Genomic DNA, 15,835 nt, shown 5'->3' on the forward strand with positions numbered 1-15,835 from the left:
GTTATACATAGTAGTTTTCTTAGTTATCCTTAGTAGTAGTTCTCAAACTCTTCCTTAGTCCCGAGCAGGACTCAGCCGGGAGTCGGGGCATGCCCCGTTCCCAGGCTTTAAGCCCTTAGATTGCTGCAAACGGCCTATGCCTGTCAGCAACCCACATACCAGCCGCCTAAGGCGCTTAAGCAAGGGGCACATTAGTGCACATTAGGATCTGCAAATCCTTCAAACCTAGGATGAGAAAGAAGCATGGTATTCATTTGAAAGCACTTCTAATGGAGTCGGCACTGACTCAAGCACCGAAGCAGCGGTCTGATTCCGCATCGTGGCCTCCGTGCGCAGTGCTCCCCTGGCGCCATCCGTGAGCTGGCACTGGTCTCCCTCCATGGCTCCGGTCAAGAAGCTGAAAGAGATTGTGAGGGGAAGATCTCCTACCTCCCGCAAGGGAAAGGAGAGGGCAGGGAGCAAGCCAAGACTCATGTTGGGCAGCTCAGCATCCCCCTTGGGAAATCTAAAGTCGAGCGGTGCAGCCCATCCCATGCCTTGCCTGTGACTCCGGATAGTGGTGTAGGCCCCAGCCAGCTTCAGGTGCTGTCAACGCACTAAGCTGTTCAAGCAGCTCAGGAGATCCTGACACTCCCGATGCTGCCCTCACCAGCTTCTGTGGTACCCCGATCTTGGGGAAAACCCGCATTGGAGCCTATGCCTCAGCAGTACCATTCCCCATAAGAGGGACGTCCTGCCAACATTCACTCGCCCGCAGCCAACACCTCAAGACAGGAGAGGCAGAGCCTTCTTCAGTCCCCTCACCGGAGGCACTGATTGATCGGACTCGAGGCTTACCTTGCTGGTAGATTGGTGCAGACCCTTTCAGGCACTCACCACCTGGCAAGAAGTCCGGGATCAGCCCCGACCATCTTCAGGGGCCTGGGATGGATTAGGTACCAGAGACCGCGGATCTCCGTGCCATCATCACCAGTGTCCAAAAGGAAGGTCGCCCTACTCAGAATGATCCTCCCAGCAACTGGCTCATAGTAGCTCCTGGTCCCGTTCGACGTCCCACTACCGGTCGATTAGCATGAGGCATGGATGGCCGGTTATCCAATGCAAATCCCCTGCAACAATGGCTGGGAACAATCTAGTCCCAGTCCAGAGACCCTCTGGCAAAGATCATTACCATTCCCCAGGCGATACTTATCTTGCTGCGATGGTGGACCAGCCACAGGACAGTCCTGGAGAGGATTCCGTTCGACAACCCCCTCACTCCATTGAGTTGGTGTTGGATGCCTCGGACATCGGCTGGGGTGCACATATTGGCGACCTCCAGACATGGGGGAATGTGGTCCCCGGAGGAGGCGCAGTTACAACCAAATGTCAAAGCGCACGCCAGCTGGACTGCTCGAAGCAGAGTCTTCCTGCCCCACGTGTCAGGCAAGATGGTATGAGTCCTGATGGACCACACAGCCTCGATATTCTACATCAACAGGCAAGGCAGAGTGTGCTCGTCAGCTCTGTCAGAAGGCACTCCATCTATGGACTTCTGCATCAGCCACGAAATCCACCTGGAAGCTTGTCAACTTTCCAGTGTCGAGAATACCCTGGCAGACCAGCTCAGCAGTGACTACTTCTTCTCACCATGAGTGATTGCTCCATCCAGAGGTAGCCTGCATGATCTTCCAAAGGTGGGGAACTCTGTGGACCTTTTCGCTACCAGACAGAACAGGGAATGCCACCGGTTTTGCTCTCAGCAAGGTCTGAGCAAGGGCTCCTTCTCAGATGCCTTCCTCCTGTCATGGTCTGGGAGCCTGATGTACGCTTTCTCTCCGATTCCAGTCATTGGCAGGGTGCTGGCAAAGAAGAAGAGAGACAAAGCGCAGGTTGTCGTGATCGCCCCAGCGTGGCCTACCCAGCGTTGGTTCGGCATGCTCATGAGCTTCTCAGCAGCCCCTCCCTGGCCCCTGCCCAACCACCTGGACCTGCTGTCACAGGACCACAGACGGCTCCTAGAACCCCAACCTCAAGTCCCTCCACCTCTTGGCATGGATACTGTGTGTCTGCACCTGGAGGAACAGACCTGTATAGAAGGAGTCCAACAGGTCCTCCTGGGGAGTAGGAAGCCCTCAACCAGACTGACTTACCTGGCCAAGTGGAGGAGGTTTTCCCACTGGGTGGCCGAGCGTGGCTTCTCTCCCTTGCGTTCTTCCATACAAGCTGTCCTGGACTACCTGAGGAACCAGGGCCTGGCACACTCTTCTATTACAGTGCATCTAGTGGACATCTCCACTTTTCACCCGCCGATCCAAGGACAGACAGTGTTTTCTCATGACATGATGGTCAGATTCTTGAGAGGGCTCGAGAGACTCTTCCCGCAGGTACGGACTCCTGTCCCACAGTGGGATCTTAACTTGGTCCTCTCTAGGCTCACTGGCCCGCCCTTTGAGCCGCTGGGTTCCTGCTCCCTTTCCCACCTGTCATGGAGGGTCGCGTTCCTGGTGGTGGTGACATCGGCAAGACAGGTCTCTGAAATTAAAGTCTTGACTTGAGTGTGGGTGAAAAAAAGATTACATCTTAAACTATACCATAATATGGCATAAGAGAATACATTTCTGTTGACCAGAACATTGAAGTAACACACTGGTGAATCAGACTGTCTTATTTTAGTCTCCCAATTTTCTAATATTTTCCCTCTTGTTGTGTTTGTATAACTGTCTTTACACATTCCTCAACCGCTTTGGTTAAATGATTCATTCTGTCCTCTCTTGCTGCTTTTGTGTCTTTTCTATAAGCCTAATGGATTGTGTGTTCATATTTCCTTTCTCCTTCATCAGTCTCCAGTGCAGATTCTTTGTTGCCCTCAGATCTGTAATTATTCTTTCATGTTGCTATATTGGGCATTACTCACTTCTTCCTTATTTCTTTTTGTGGAATTGTTGTCTGATATGTGATTATGGTAATTTCGAAGGAGTTATGTGAATGTAAAGCCAAAGCAATACAATAGTAAATCAAGCCCCAAATTATGTAAGTGCTTTTTAATAAACTTTTGTGTGTGGGGCAACTGAATATATTTTTTAAATCTCTTGATGAAAGCATGTAGGTTAGAGAGGTGGGGGCAGAGTGATGCATGCAAAGCTGTATGGATGCTAAATTGAGGGATTTCATGAATGAACTTCTCAAATAAAGCTACACACTCTACCAGTACTAAATGTTGTCCAGATCCTAAGTTTTACATGGGATTGGACTAGCTAAATACCATGCTCCTTGTCCATTAAAGAAGAAGTGGTGGGCTAAGTTCTTGCTTTTCCAAATGATTCTGCCTCCAGCTGAACCACTTCAGCATTGTGCACAATACAGTAGCCAGGTAGTGTACGCAAGTTGAGAAACAGATACCTGCGTAACAAGAATCCTGACAAGGGGTGGGAATAATAATTTTTAAGAAAGCAAAAGGAATATTTGATACAACAAGCCAGAAGAAAGGGGGGAAAAAAAACTAATCGGGCTAGAAACTATATTACTTGTCAGATGCAGGCATGAGGTGCGTCCTCCAGAAAAACAGATTCCAGCATCAGAGTTGCAGGAGAACTAGTTGGAAATTGAACTGCATTGCTGAAGGAGGAAAATGTTTACCATAGCATAAACTATAGTATAGAACGGCAACATGCTTCATTACTCTCTTTTAGATTTGTTGATAGCTTGATCACTTTAATGCCTTGTAGGCTGGGAATTTCCCTGTAGCTTCTTACCTAGGAACTGAATTGTTTTCCAAAACTTAAGCACAACAGTGTGGGTGAATGAAAAAGCTTTTTGCGTTCTATTCAGAAAGCTTATATTTGCACCTTGGGGGGGAAAAAATAAATGAATGTGTTTTGTTCATATTTGTTCTGTACATAACACTGAGATTTGAGGCAGAGGTGAAATTTGAGAAATCACTTCAGTAGTTGTAAAGCTTTAAACATATGAAGCTATCACACTGAGACTTATCATTTGCCATTAGAGCGTCTTAAAACTGTCTCTAGTTCTGTGTCATTTAACTTTGAATGTTCATAACTTTAAAGTTATTTAAACTATTTTCTTCAAACATAAATTGTGTGACTGTTGTGTACTGAGTTGTAGGTAGGGTTGTATAAGAAATTCTAGCTGGTATTACTAAAAACTGTATTTTTAATAATGATTTATATAATGGCAAAGATGCCCTGCCCTATCTCCAGCCGTCTTGACTCTTGTCCTGCCACTGGATACAGATAGGAACTGGGAAGAGAGAGTGAGGTTGACGTCGCACAACTCTCCCTCACTTTAATCCAATTCACGCGCAAGTCTCGACATCGTATCATATCACATCATATCAAGTCCTGTGGTGATGGGCAAGCGACGAAACAACAGGTGTGGATACACTGGGAGCTGTAGCCGTGGACCTGCACGCAGGTGGCTCAGGTATAATGGTCGTTCCTCACTGACCGAAGCAGCAGTGGAGCTCGTCGTCGTCTTGAGCGACTGAGCAGCCCTATTCAGGATTGCACTGCTCACCTCCGTAGAATGAGGAGGGGGCTAGAAAAGGTGCGCTAAACATTGCCTGCTTCACCTTACCCTGGCCAGCATACCGCGGCTGGCGGGGATCCCATAAAAGCGGTCGAACAAAAACAAAACTTAGAGTGACACCGATCACCATTGGCACATGGAATGTGCGCACGCTACTGGACAACATCACGGCAGACAGACAGGAGAGAAGAACAGCACTTGTCGCCAGAGAGCTCGCACGCTACAACATTGACATTTCAGCGCTTAGCGAAACTCGCCTTGTTAATGAAGGACAGCTGTCCAAGTCAGGCAGAGGCTATACATTCTTCTGGAGTGGCCGCAGCAATGATGAGCGTCACGAATCTGGAGTTGGCTTCGCCATCAAAAATCATCTTGTTCGGAAACTTGCAAGTCCCCCGAAGGGTGTGAATGATCGACTCATGACAATGCAGCTTCCGCCTAAAAAAGGAAAACAAGCTACTTTGATCAGCGCATACGCTCCCACAATGACCAACTCAGAGAATGTGAAGGATAAATTCTACAAAGAACTAGATGCTCTATCATCAGTGCACCGCACAGACAAGCTGATCCTGCTTGGTGATTTTAATGCAAGAGTCGGATGCGATGCTGCAGCCTGGGAAGGAGTCATCGGGGGAAGCCTGTTACTGCTGAAAACTTGTGCAGCATATGACCTTCTGATCACCAATAGGGTCTTCTGCCTCCCTACCCGTAACAGGACTTTGTGGATGCATCCCCGTTCCAAGCACTGGCATCTGATCGACTCTGTCATCATCAGGAGAAGGGACAGACAAGATGTCAGGGTTACAAAAGCTATGTGCGGCGCTGATTGTTGGACAGATCACAGGCTCATAGTATCCAAAATGAAGCTCCGTATCATGCCGAAGAGACGACCACAAGGCTGTAAGGCTCTCAAAAGGATCAACGTGTCGAAGCTGAAGAACAGCCGCATCACTGAAAATCTAGCGGAAGACCTAGAGAATGAGCTTGCTGATCTTCGTATTGAGGATGACGCTGACAAAGACTGGGAGCGATTCCGCAACACTGTCCATACAGCTGCATCGAAGGTATTCGGGCCCTCCACATGCAGGCGGCAAGACTGGTTTGACGAAAATGATGCAGAAATCCAGGCCTTACTTGCTGAGAAGCACCGCCTGCATTGTGCATATCAGAACGACCCATCCTCAGCGGCAAAGAAGACCGCCTTTATCAACGCTCACAGAACAGTATAGAACCGACTGCGCAAAATGCGGGACTTGTGGCTGAGCACCAAAGCAGATGAAATACAGGCGTATGTGGACAGGAATGACTATAAGCAGTTCTCTGAAGCCCTCAACGCACTCTATGGTCTACAGTCTTCTGGGAGCTTTCCCCTCTTGAACTCTGATGGCACTGTGCTACTTACAGAGAAGACGCAGATTCTCCAGAGATGGGCTGAACATTTTGAAGCAGTTCTTAACTGCCCCTCAGTCATCAATGATGAGGCCATTGACAGGATGCCCCAGGTTGCAGTCAATGACTCCATGGATGCTTCACCAGAAGAGGATGAAGTGAAGAAAGCCATCAACCAGCTGTCAGGTGGCAAAGCCCCAGGGTCAGATGCCATACCAGCAGAGGTGTACAAAGTCGGTGGACCCGTGCTGCTACGAAAACTCACTGAGCTGTTTCAGTCCTTCTGGAAGCAGAGATCCATTCCACAGGAATTTAGAGACGCGTCCATCGTGCACCTCTGTAAGAGGAAGGGCAATCGCCAGGTATGCGACAATCATCGTGGAATCTCTCTGCTCTCTACAGTGGGGAAAGTTCTTGCACGGGTTCTGTTGAACCGATTGATCACTCACCTGGAGCAGGGCTTACTGCCAGAATCACAGTGCGGCTTCCGCAAGGGACGTGGGACTATTGACATGATCTTCGCTGCGCGTCAGCTACAGGAGAAATGTCAAGAGCAGAATCGTGAACTCTACATAACTTTTGTGGACCTCACAAAAGCGTTCGACTCTGTCAGACGCCAGAGCCTGTGGAGGATCATGTCGAAATTCGGCTGTCCAGACAGATTCATACGAATGGTACGTCAATTTCATCACGGTATGATGGCTCATGTCCTGGATGACGGTGAAACATCTGAGGCCTTCCCAGTCACCAACGGCGTCAAACAAGGGTGTGTTTTAGCACCCACTTTGTTCAGCATGATATTCTCTGCCACTCTGACTGATGCCTTTCAACACTTCACTGAAGGAGTAGGCCTGAAGTACAGAACTGATGGGAAACTATTCAGTCTGAGGCGACTGCGTGCCATCACCAAGGTGAAGGAAATTGTACTTCGAGACTTTCTCTTTGCCGATGATTGTGCTCTGAATGCTACTACAGAGCCAGAAATGCAAGCCAGTATGGACGAGTTTTCATCTGCATGCAACAACTTCGGTCTCAACATTAACATCAAGAAGACTGAGGTCATGCACCAGCCAGCTCCCCACGCTCCATACTCAGAACCGTCCATCACTGTAAATGGACAGAGACTTCAGGCAGTGGACCACTTCACGTACCTGGGCAGTACCCTTTCCCAAGCAGTGTCAATCGATCATGAAGTAAACTGCAGAATTGCTAAAGGCAGCTCTGCATTTGGCCGATTGCGCTCCAGCATCTGGGAACGTTGAGGGATCAGCCTACCAACGAAGCTGAAGGTCTACTGAGCAGTGGTGCTTCCAACTCTGCTGTATGCCTGCAAGACGTGGATTGTCTATCGGAGTCATGCAAGAAGGCTCAAACACTTCCACATTTCCTGTCTGCGAAAGCTTCTAAAAATCAGATGGCAGGACAAAGTGCCTGATACTGAAGTCCTTACCAGAGCCAGTCTGCCGTCAGTTCACACACTGCTGATGAGAGCCCAGACCAGATGGGCCGGACATGTTGTGAGAATGTCAGACGAGCGCATTCCTAAACAGCTCTTCTATGGAGAACTCACCCAGGGAAAGCGCTCCCATGGAGGACAAAAGAAGCGGTTCAAGGACACGCTGAAGACCTCTCTGAAGTCCCTCAAGATCAACACCGCCACATGGGAAACCCTCGCACTGAACCGTCCAGCATGGCGCAGCCTCATTCACACAGGCAGTAATACCTCTGAGGCAAGGCATACTGCTGAGGCTGAAAGAAAGCGTGAGCTGCGCAAGTCCAGAGCTACCCACACATCATCGACAGTGCCATCACATGTCTGCCCGACGTGTGACAGGACGTTCCACGCACAAATCGGACTGATCAGTCATCTTCGGACGCACAGAGCCCGGTCATTGAACGAATGAGTTGTTGAGGTCTTCATCGACAACGATGGACGAACATCATATGGCAAAGGTGATATTTTAAGGCATACGCATGAGAGTTGGAGGCAGAGTTAAGATTGATTTTGAAGCTTACCTCTCATTTCCTGGCATATGATTGCTTGATTTCTCAACCTTACCATTAACACACATTTTTTGTATGACTAGACTAGAAGCCAAAGGAGTAAATAGGGCGCCATTCATGTATTCTGTAATTCTGCAACCATAGAATTTGCTGCATATTCCATGGCCTGTCACAGAAATGGGTTCCAGTGTCCAGTCTTTCTTTTTTTTTAAAATTGTTCCTATCTCTTATGGTTGTACCTTGAAAATATTAACCAGTTATAAATTTTTGTGTATTACTGAGTTTGCGGACCACTTAAAATAATAGCTCTGAAAATGTGTGAGTTCTCTTCTCCAACAGCTGTACCTCCAGTTTACAGTTATGCTTTGTTTATACAAACATCTGATATATTATAATCAGAAAATATGGGGACAGCATGAAAATGGGTTTAATATCAAAATAAATAATACAGTGCTATTAAAAACCTACATTTTCAAATATAATTGAAGCTGATGTGTCTGATGCAGCCAGAGTTCTGCAGAATTCAGGTCCATTTTACCAGAGAATACATTGAGTTTGGGGTGTAATTGCTTTGAACTTGTGAAAGTTCTTTTAGTTTGCAACTTGTTCAAAACATTAACCCCACATCTTATATTTGTGTTTCAAAATATTGTGCAAATTCTGCTGCTTCTTTCTTAGCTCAGTTCCCAGCATTTGCAGTGCTGGTGTGGGCCTATAGTTCTGACAGTCTTTTACAATTCAATCCTATTGTAAGGCTAAGCAGACTTCAAGTCTCTTGTTCCTCCAGTTAAATAGCAACCATTTTATTAATAATTTTTCACATTTGAATCTGAAATTTTAAACTGGTAACTTAATATTTTGTGACAATTTTTGGCCATCTCTAAAGAACTTAGATTAGAAAATGTTTTGAATACTGACTTTTGATTAAAGTCTATTCCTAAATTCCATGACAAGAAGTGAAATCTCTGCTTCCTTTCAAATGGTTCTAAATACTGCATTCTATGGAATAATCGTAAACTCTCTGCTGTGTGTGGTTCTTAGAGAGAAACTGAAAAACTCCTGCCTCCAAGGCACCTGTGCACAATTGTTGGGAATACTTGCTGTCCCAAGCACAAAATTTACTTGCCGACCCTTAACTGTGATGATTAATATTGGAAAAACTGTTTTTTTTCTCACTTCTGCATACCCAGACCACCAGCCCCAATAACCCATACAGTTTGTGGGGCAAATAAAAATTCATAACATGTTTTTGAAAATATTTAAATACACTTTGGAATAATCTATTGATTTTGCTGCTTATTTTACATGTTGGTCAGAAAATAAAGATCATTTGAGATAATGAAGTTCTCTGTTACTCCCTTAAGTGGTGCTGCTGTTGCTTTCATTGCCTAGTGAAGTTACAGGCCAGAGACAGAAGATGGCAGCTATAAAGTTCTGACAGCCTTGGCGGTAACTCAAGAATTTAAACTGAAGGGAAGAGGTCAAGAATAAGTCTTGCAGATGCCACAAAGAAAGTTGAAATAGACAGAATGGTTTTTGGCATGAAATCTGTAAGAAACCTGACAAACGAGTTAAATATTTTTCAACATCAGAGGTCTTTGAAAAGTTGTTTATAAGTCCTCAGTCTATGCTTTGATGTTCCCTGTACAGAACTGCATTTTCACTAGTTAGCTGATCATTCATCCCTATTTTTTATAAAGAAAAAAAGTCAAACAGCAGTAACAGTTTATAACTTGAAGGTCATTGTAATATAATTTTATTTCAGCTGCTCTGTGCCAAGAGCAAAGATTTCCCAATACAGCACATAAATTCAAAATACCTTGCTACTTATAGGAAATCTGTGCTTTCACAAGGAAGATGAACTTAGACCCACACAAGAAATAAAGATAAATTGCTGAGTAAACTAGAAAAAAAATTTGTCTGCAAATGGTTCTGCAATACCTCAGTCTGAAAAACTAAAGATCTTTCATTGAAGCCCTATATTTAATTACAGTATACCAGTACTGTTCACTGCTCTCTATACTCATTTCCTGAATTGGTATCCCTTTGTAGTCTCAATTTCAAGATGAATTGTCTTCCAGATCAATGCATTCCATTGATGTAGCATTGTGCTAGAGAAATGCTATAGGTTGATTACCAATAGTTTCTGTTATTCTAAGTGTCAGGTTCTAGAAACCCTTATCTTAAGTTGGTTTGAATGCTGAGTAGGAAGAGAGAGAGAGGGGTTACCAAGCAGTGCTGCTTGTAAGCCAGGGCTCACTGAAAATAGGCACATCCATTTTCTGCACTGGTGAATCAGATCTGGTTTGCATGAATACAAACCAAGGAAAGATTGCAAAATTTTGTCCAAATTGATCATTTGTCATATCACTAGCAATGAAATCTTTTCACAACTAGGATGGATTTCAAGGAGGAAGGTGACAAAATAATTTAACTATTAGAAGTTACTTCAGTAGTTAAGTTGCCATAAGCACTGATTTTAAAATGTGCATTCCAGAGCAATACCACTGAATAGCTCACACTGTTGCCGCCAGACGTGCCTGAATGACATGGTTTGTTGCTGGTTTGCTGTAGGGAAGATATTTACTTTAGTGATGTGTTGTTTCATTGTGCTCCGGTAGTCTTCAGCAATTAGTTTGTTGTGTATCTTTTTACTAATTAGATTGTACTTCAGAATTTAATTTAGTCTTGTGAATTGCAATCCATGTCGTCTTATTATTTTGGGATAGCTATTTGGCCTTTTAGCAAAAATAATGCTCAAAAATTGGAATGTTAGAACCTGATTTGCTAGAACTGGAATGTTGGCCAGGACACTTGACAAAGATTAAAGGCCTCACAGAACTGCCAACTCTCATGATAATATTGCAAGTCTGATGTTAGGTGTTATTTTAAAAGTTTTCATTTCACAAACTGTTGCCACTCTTTCATTACTTTCAGTGGAAGCCAGGTTGCCATCATTAAGATGACCAGTGTTTCCCTAAGCTTTTGCAGATAGAAATGAGGCTACTATTATCTCAGTTGACCAGCTGTCATTCTCATTATGCATGGCACAGGAAGGAGACAGTGAGGGAACAGGAGATATAAGGATGGTTGTGATGGAAATAATTAAGAGGGATCAAGGGAATGCTGGAGGACAGACTGTGAGAAAGGGTAACAAGAACAAGGTGATATTGGAGGGCAGGCATGGATTATGTGAGGGGCAGAGGTCAACATGGAGGACAGAAGATGGCAAGAGCAGGCATGGAGAATGGGATAGCTCAGTGGTTTGAGCATTGGCCTGCTAAACCCAGGGTTGTGAGTTCAATCTTTGTGGGGGCCATCTAGGGAACTGAGGTAAAAATCTGTCTGGGGGTTGGTCCTGCTTTGAGCAGGGGATTGGACTAGATGACCTCCTGAGGTCCCTTCCAACCCTGATATTCTATGATTCTATGAGTGCTGAAAGCTTTGATGAGAGGGAGATATGGAAGACAGATAGAGAAGGAAGGAAATAGAGATCTCCCACCTCCAAGGTTATATGAGAGGCTAAAATTTTGTCATGGAATCCTGCTTCAGCTTCAGGGCTGTGGGGCAGGAGCTGTCAGCCAGCGAGGGGAGGGGAAGGAGTAGCCCAGAGCTCCTGGGCAGCAGGGGCACCCCCACGGCTCTAAGATGCTGCTGGCAGCAGTGGGGACCCCGTGCTCTCAGCTACCATGGGTGTGGATGCTGGACCCTCCTCCCTCCCCATTTTGACATAGTTATTTTAAATAAAAGTCAGGGACAGACCAGGGGCTTCTGTGAGTGTTTGGTTATTGCCTGTGACCTGTCTGTGATATTTAATAAAAATAACAGTGACAAAATCTTAGCCTTAATTATGAGGGAATGACAGATGGATCACCACCCAGCAGTCAGAGGGAGGCTTGCCTTTCTGTTTTTGTATTTTCACATGCAAATTGTATATAAGTGTATTCATAGACTTTAAGGTCAGAAGAGACCATCGTGATCATCTTTTGATCTCCTCAGGCCACAGAACCTTACCAACTCCTCAAATAGACCCATAACCTCTGGCTGAGTTACTGAAGTCCTCAAATCATGATTTAAAGACTCCAAGTTACAGAGAATCCACCATTTACACTTGTTTAAACCTGCAAGTGACCCATGCCCCATGCTGCAGAGGAAACTGAAAACTGCCCAGGGTCCCAGCCAGTCTGACTTGGGGGAAAATTCCTTCCCAATCCCAAATATGATGATCAGTTAGACCAGGAGTCCGAGTGGCTTTTTCTTTTTTTAGCACGCACCCCCTGCTTTGCTGAAGGGAAAAAAAAATGTTTTACTGATAGGGGTGTGCGATCAAAAAAGTTTGGAGACCACTGAGTTAGACCCTGAGCATGTGGGCAAGACCTACCAGCTAGACACCTGGGAAATAATTATCTGTAGTAACTGAGAGCCCTCCCCATCTAGTGCCCCATCTCCAGGAGTTGGGGATTTTTGCTACTGGCAGTTGCTGATGGGCCACATGCCATCATAGGCTCAAAAATCTCCAGGCAGGCAAAACACAAATGTAATTTATTTTTAAAGTCTTGTGATGGTTAAGCCAACACCACAGTAATAGATAAAGTATAAGAATTGAAATAGAATAGAATGTCATTTTTTGAGTACTGGGTCGTAACTTTTGGAAGCTTGAGGTTGCCAGTATTAGGATAACAAATGGCACTGTATGTTTAAATTCCACCTAGGCAGCCACCAAAGATTGACACAAGTGACTGTGATTTAATACTGAACTCCAGTCTTGTTTTTCAGCTTTTAAATCATCTGTGTGTGGCAGTTTTATAAAAACTGCTCGGTAACAGTGACTGAGGGTATGATTAGTGCGCATATGTTCTCATTTTATTTTCCTTACTGATAGTTGTCCTAAGGGTCAACAAGACTTCTATGGTGAACACAATATATGTTTTCATAGGAATCTGTGATTTTTTTTTTTTTTAGTGTTGTTGTTTATATGGCCCCAGTAGAGTGAATGATGTTTAGAGATAAGCATTATTGTTACTTGCATAGATGGGAAAAAATGAAGCAGTGTAATGGATAATTTATGGATAAAATTAGGCACCAGACTCTGTTCAGTTTTGTGAATGCATTAGGAACACAGACTGACAACTGAAAATTTGCTACAGCATTCAAGCAGTCTATATGTGATGTGAATGTTCACAGATATCTGTGTTGGAAACTTCTCACCAAAACTCACTTTATGCAGAACTCTTTGAAAAACCTTCTGAATGCTGCAGATATGTCTTCCTGAGCTCCCATTTCCCTGCTAGTCCTAAAATGCCAGTGTCCAAAGGGTTAATACGATCTTCTAGAAGTATTTATTATATGCAGAATATTTTTGGTTGAGACAGAAAAACTTTGAAAGGGACCAAGAGGAGAAAATAATAAGGAAACAACATAAACAATATAAAGGCGGCAACAACAACAATCCTCTCCTGGTCGGGGGGTGGAGGGCAATGTTTGGTCGGAATGCACTGCCCCAGAAGTGAGGAGGAGGGAGAAGAGGGCATGCCTGAGAAATGCTCCCTCCACCGTGGGTGAGCGGGTGGGATGTTAGCGGGATCAGAAAAAAGGATGCTCTGCCCTGGAGGTGATGGTAGAATGTGCATTCCCAAAGTGCCAGATGCCACTCCTTTTCCTTGGGTTCTTGCATCCTGTTGGTAGACTGGGGAGAGAGAGTAGGAGCCGATTTTTCCTCCCCAAACAATTGAAATTTTTCACCCAGGCTTCAAGACTCCCTTGTCTCTCCAGCTGCCCCACTCCTGCCCTGTAGTTCTAGATAGGGGACTGTTTCCAGGATGGAAAGAGTGGGTCTTACTGATCACCTGGGTTTTGGGATCAGGAAGGAATTTTTTCTTATTGGGCCAAATTAGACACGGGTCAGATGAGTTATTTGCTTTCCTCGCAGCACTGTGGAGGTGCAGTTGGGATAACAAATAGAATTTGGAACTCTAATATTAAGAGATAATATGGGTATGGGTAGTTTTGTTGCAAATGAGGCCAATGCAGATAAAAGCTAGAAGGACCAGCTCCTAGACCGTGTGCTTGTAAGGAGAAGGGAAGGCCAGAATTCTTTGCAGACCAAGCTTTTCTCTCCTCTCCCTCCTACCCCCCACCACCCTTGGTACCCTTTATAGCTCCCTGAGTCCTGGAACTAGGCTGCAGGGTCTGCCCTGGGTTATTGGTTATGTAGGGAGCTCTGCAACCCCACACTGGACCCAGTTAAATGCCTGGTATTTGAGATGGATGGTCATGTTCCGCCTCCAGCCAATGTTAATAAAGTTGCAGCCTATTGCTTAAAATCCATTCCAGTGTGTGTCTCATGCAGCAGGGTTTCAAATCTCTGACTTAGAAACAGAATGGAGTCTTCAGAAGAGCCCAGTATTAGCCTAACTTCACTCCCACTGAAACTAATGGGAGTATTATTGAGATCCCAGTGCCTGATCACCTAACGGATGGTAGTCTGCATGGTTACCAGTCCCATCAGCCATCCATGGTGGATTATTTTGATTTTTAACGCAAACAGGAAATATTCAGGCTTTACTATTGAATTTAGTGGGAGTAGAATTAGGTCCTAGCACTGTTGAATATCCCAGAAGGGAAGAGGAAAAATGAGGTATTTAGATTTTTTTTGTTTTGTCCTTACAGGACAACAAACAATCCAGCCCTTTCAGAAATTCTCCCATATATCATAAAGTTGTAAAAAAGGAAACAAAATCAAGTCTTAAGCCAGCCTAGCAGATAAACATTGCTGGGAATGTGCAGGTGGCATTATAGTTACTAGAAAGAGCCTGCATTCATAAAACAATACACTTATATTGCTCATTCAAAGGAGAAATAATGGAGAACTACAAGTTCTGTAGTGTTTAAGTGCATTCCCGCACACACAATTCTATAATTAATTTTAATTAAATTTGGTTCTTGACCCAACGTGAGACTTCCCTGTGTCTGCAAACTCCTCTGTAATTTGGGAACCTGTTAAATTACTCGTTTGTATATGATCTTAAATTGAGTAGCTGTGTACAAAAGGTTTCATTTTGCTACATATTGTTGGGGCAGAAGTTCAGATTCCCCACCCAGTTTAATCCTGTTTAAATAACAGTAATGCCAATATTTTTCTAGCTTGCCACTGAATGTTGTTCAGGATGGTATGTAGTGACTCAGACAATTGAGCTCTTAAAATACTGTTCTCCAATTAAAAAATAAAGGGTAGGAGGAAGAGGATTGGAGGGGACAAAATCCTTGTGTCTTATTTAATAACTTTGCCAATGGCAGAGAAACTGAGGAATTTACATACTTCTAAAACTATTCTAATGTTTCAGATAATACTAAAATCTAAGCCTTCTTATGCGTTTGTACTAACTTGTTTGCAAAACATTTTTCTGGCAAATACATTCTAGCATGTTTCCTCTCTTTTGATAGCCATAACAAAATGAAGCTGTACATGGTGTTCAGATAATGAATGGTTGAATAGCATTCAGCTTTCTCCTGCACTTTAACGCAACTCTGCCAGGCTACATTTGTTCTCAGATATGTTGAATATTATATTTAATGAATGTACAAATATCAGTTTGTCCTAATGTTTTTTCTTCTCTTTTCCAGAGTGATAGTCTTTCAAGGTATGTGTTTGATTTAAACAAATCATTTTATTTATAAAACAGAAACTTTTTTGACTTGTATTCTATTTAAGTTCTTAATTTACAAATCCTACTTTGCTCTCCATAGGTTAGGCTCTTAGGTTAAGCTCTGAAAAAATGTTAATGCTGTAAAGATTTAGTATATTTTATATAGAATATAGCAATAAAGCCATAGGATTGACTTTTTACACATTCAGGCAGGTGGGAGATTAGAGGGGAACTGAAGATATGTCCAAAATGTTGTTTCGGTTATGTGC

General features: G+C 44.2%; 1 protein-coding gene across 6 annotated transcripts in view; it reads left to right on the forward strand.

The window, feature by feature from the left end:
* PPP1R12A (protein phosphatase 1 regulatory subunit 12A) overlaps nucleotides 1–15,835 on the forward strand; it is a 213,420-nt gene that overhangs the window by 176,166 nt on the left and 21,419 nt on the right. For all 6 annotated transcript variants that reach the window (XM_039497659.1, XM_039497673.1, XM_039497666.1 and 3 more), the window contains one exon: nucleotides 15,544–15,560. In XM_039497659.1, the coding sequence (XP_039353593.1) occupies nucleotides 15,544–15,560 (17 nt within the window). The remainder of the gene's footprint in view (nucleotides 1–15,543; nucleotides 15,561–15,835) is intronic.

This window comes from Mauremys reevesii, linkage group 1 (assembly GCF_016161935.1).
Source record: "Mauremys reevesii isolate NIE-2019 linkage group 1, ASM1616193v1, whole genome shotgun sequence".
Taxonomy (NCBI): domain Eukaryota; kingdom Metazoa; phylum Chordata; order Testudines; family Geoemydidae; genus Mauremys; species Mauremys reevesii.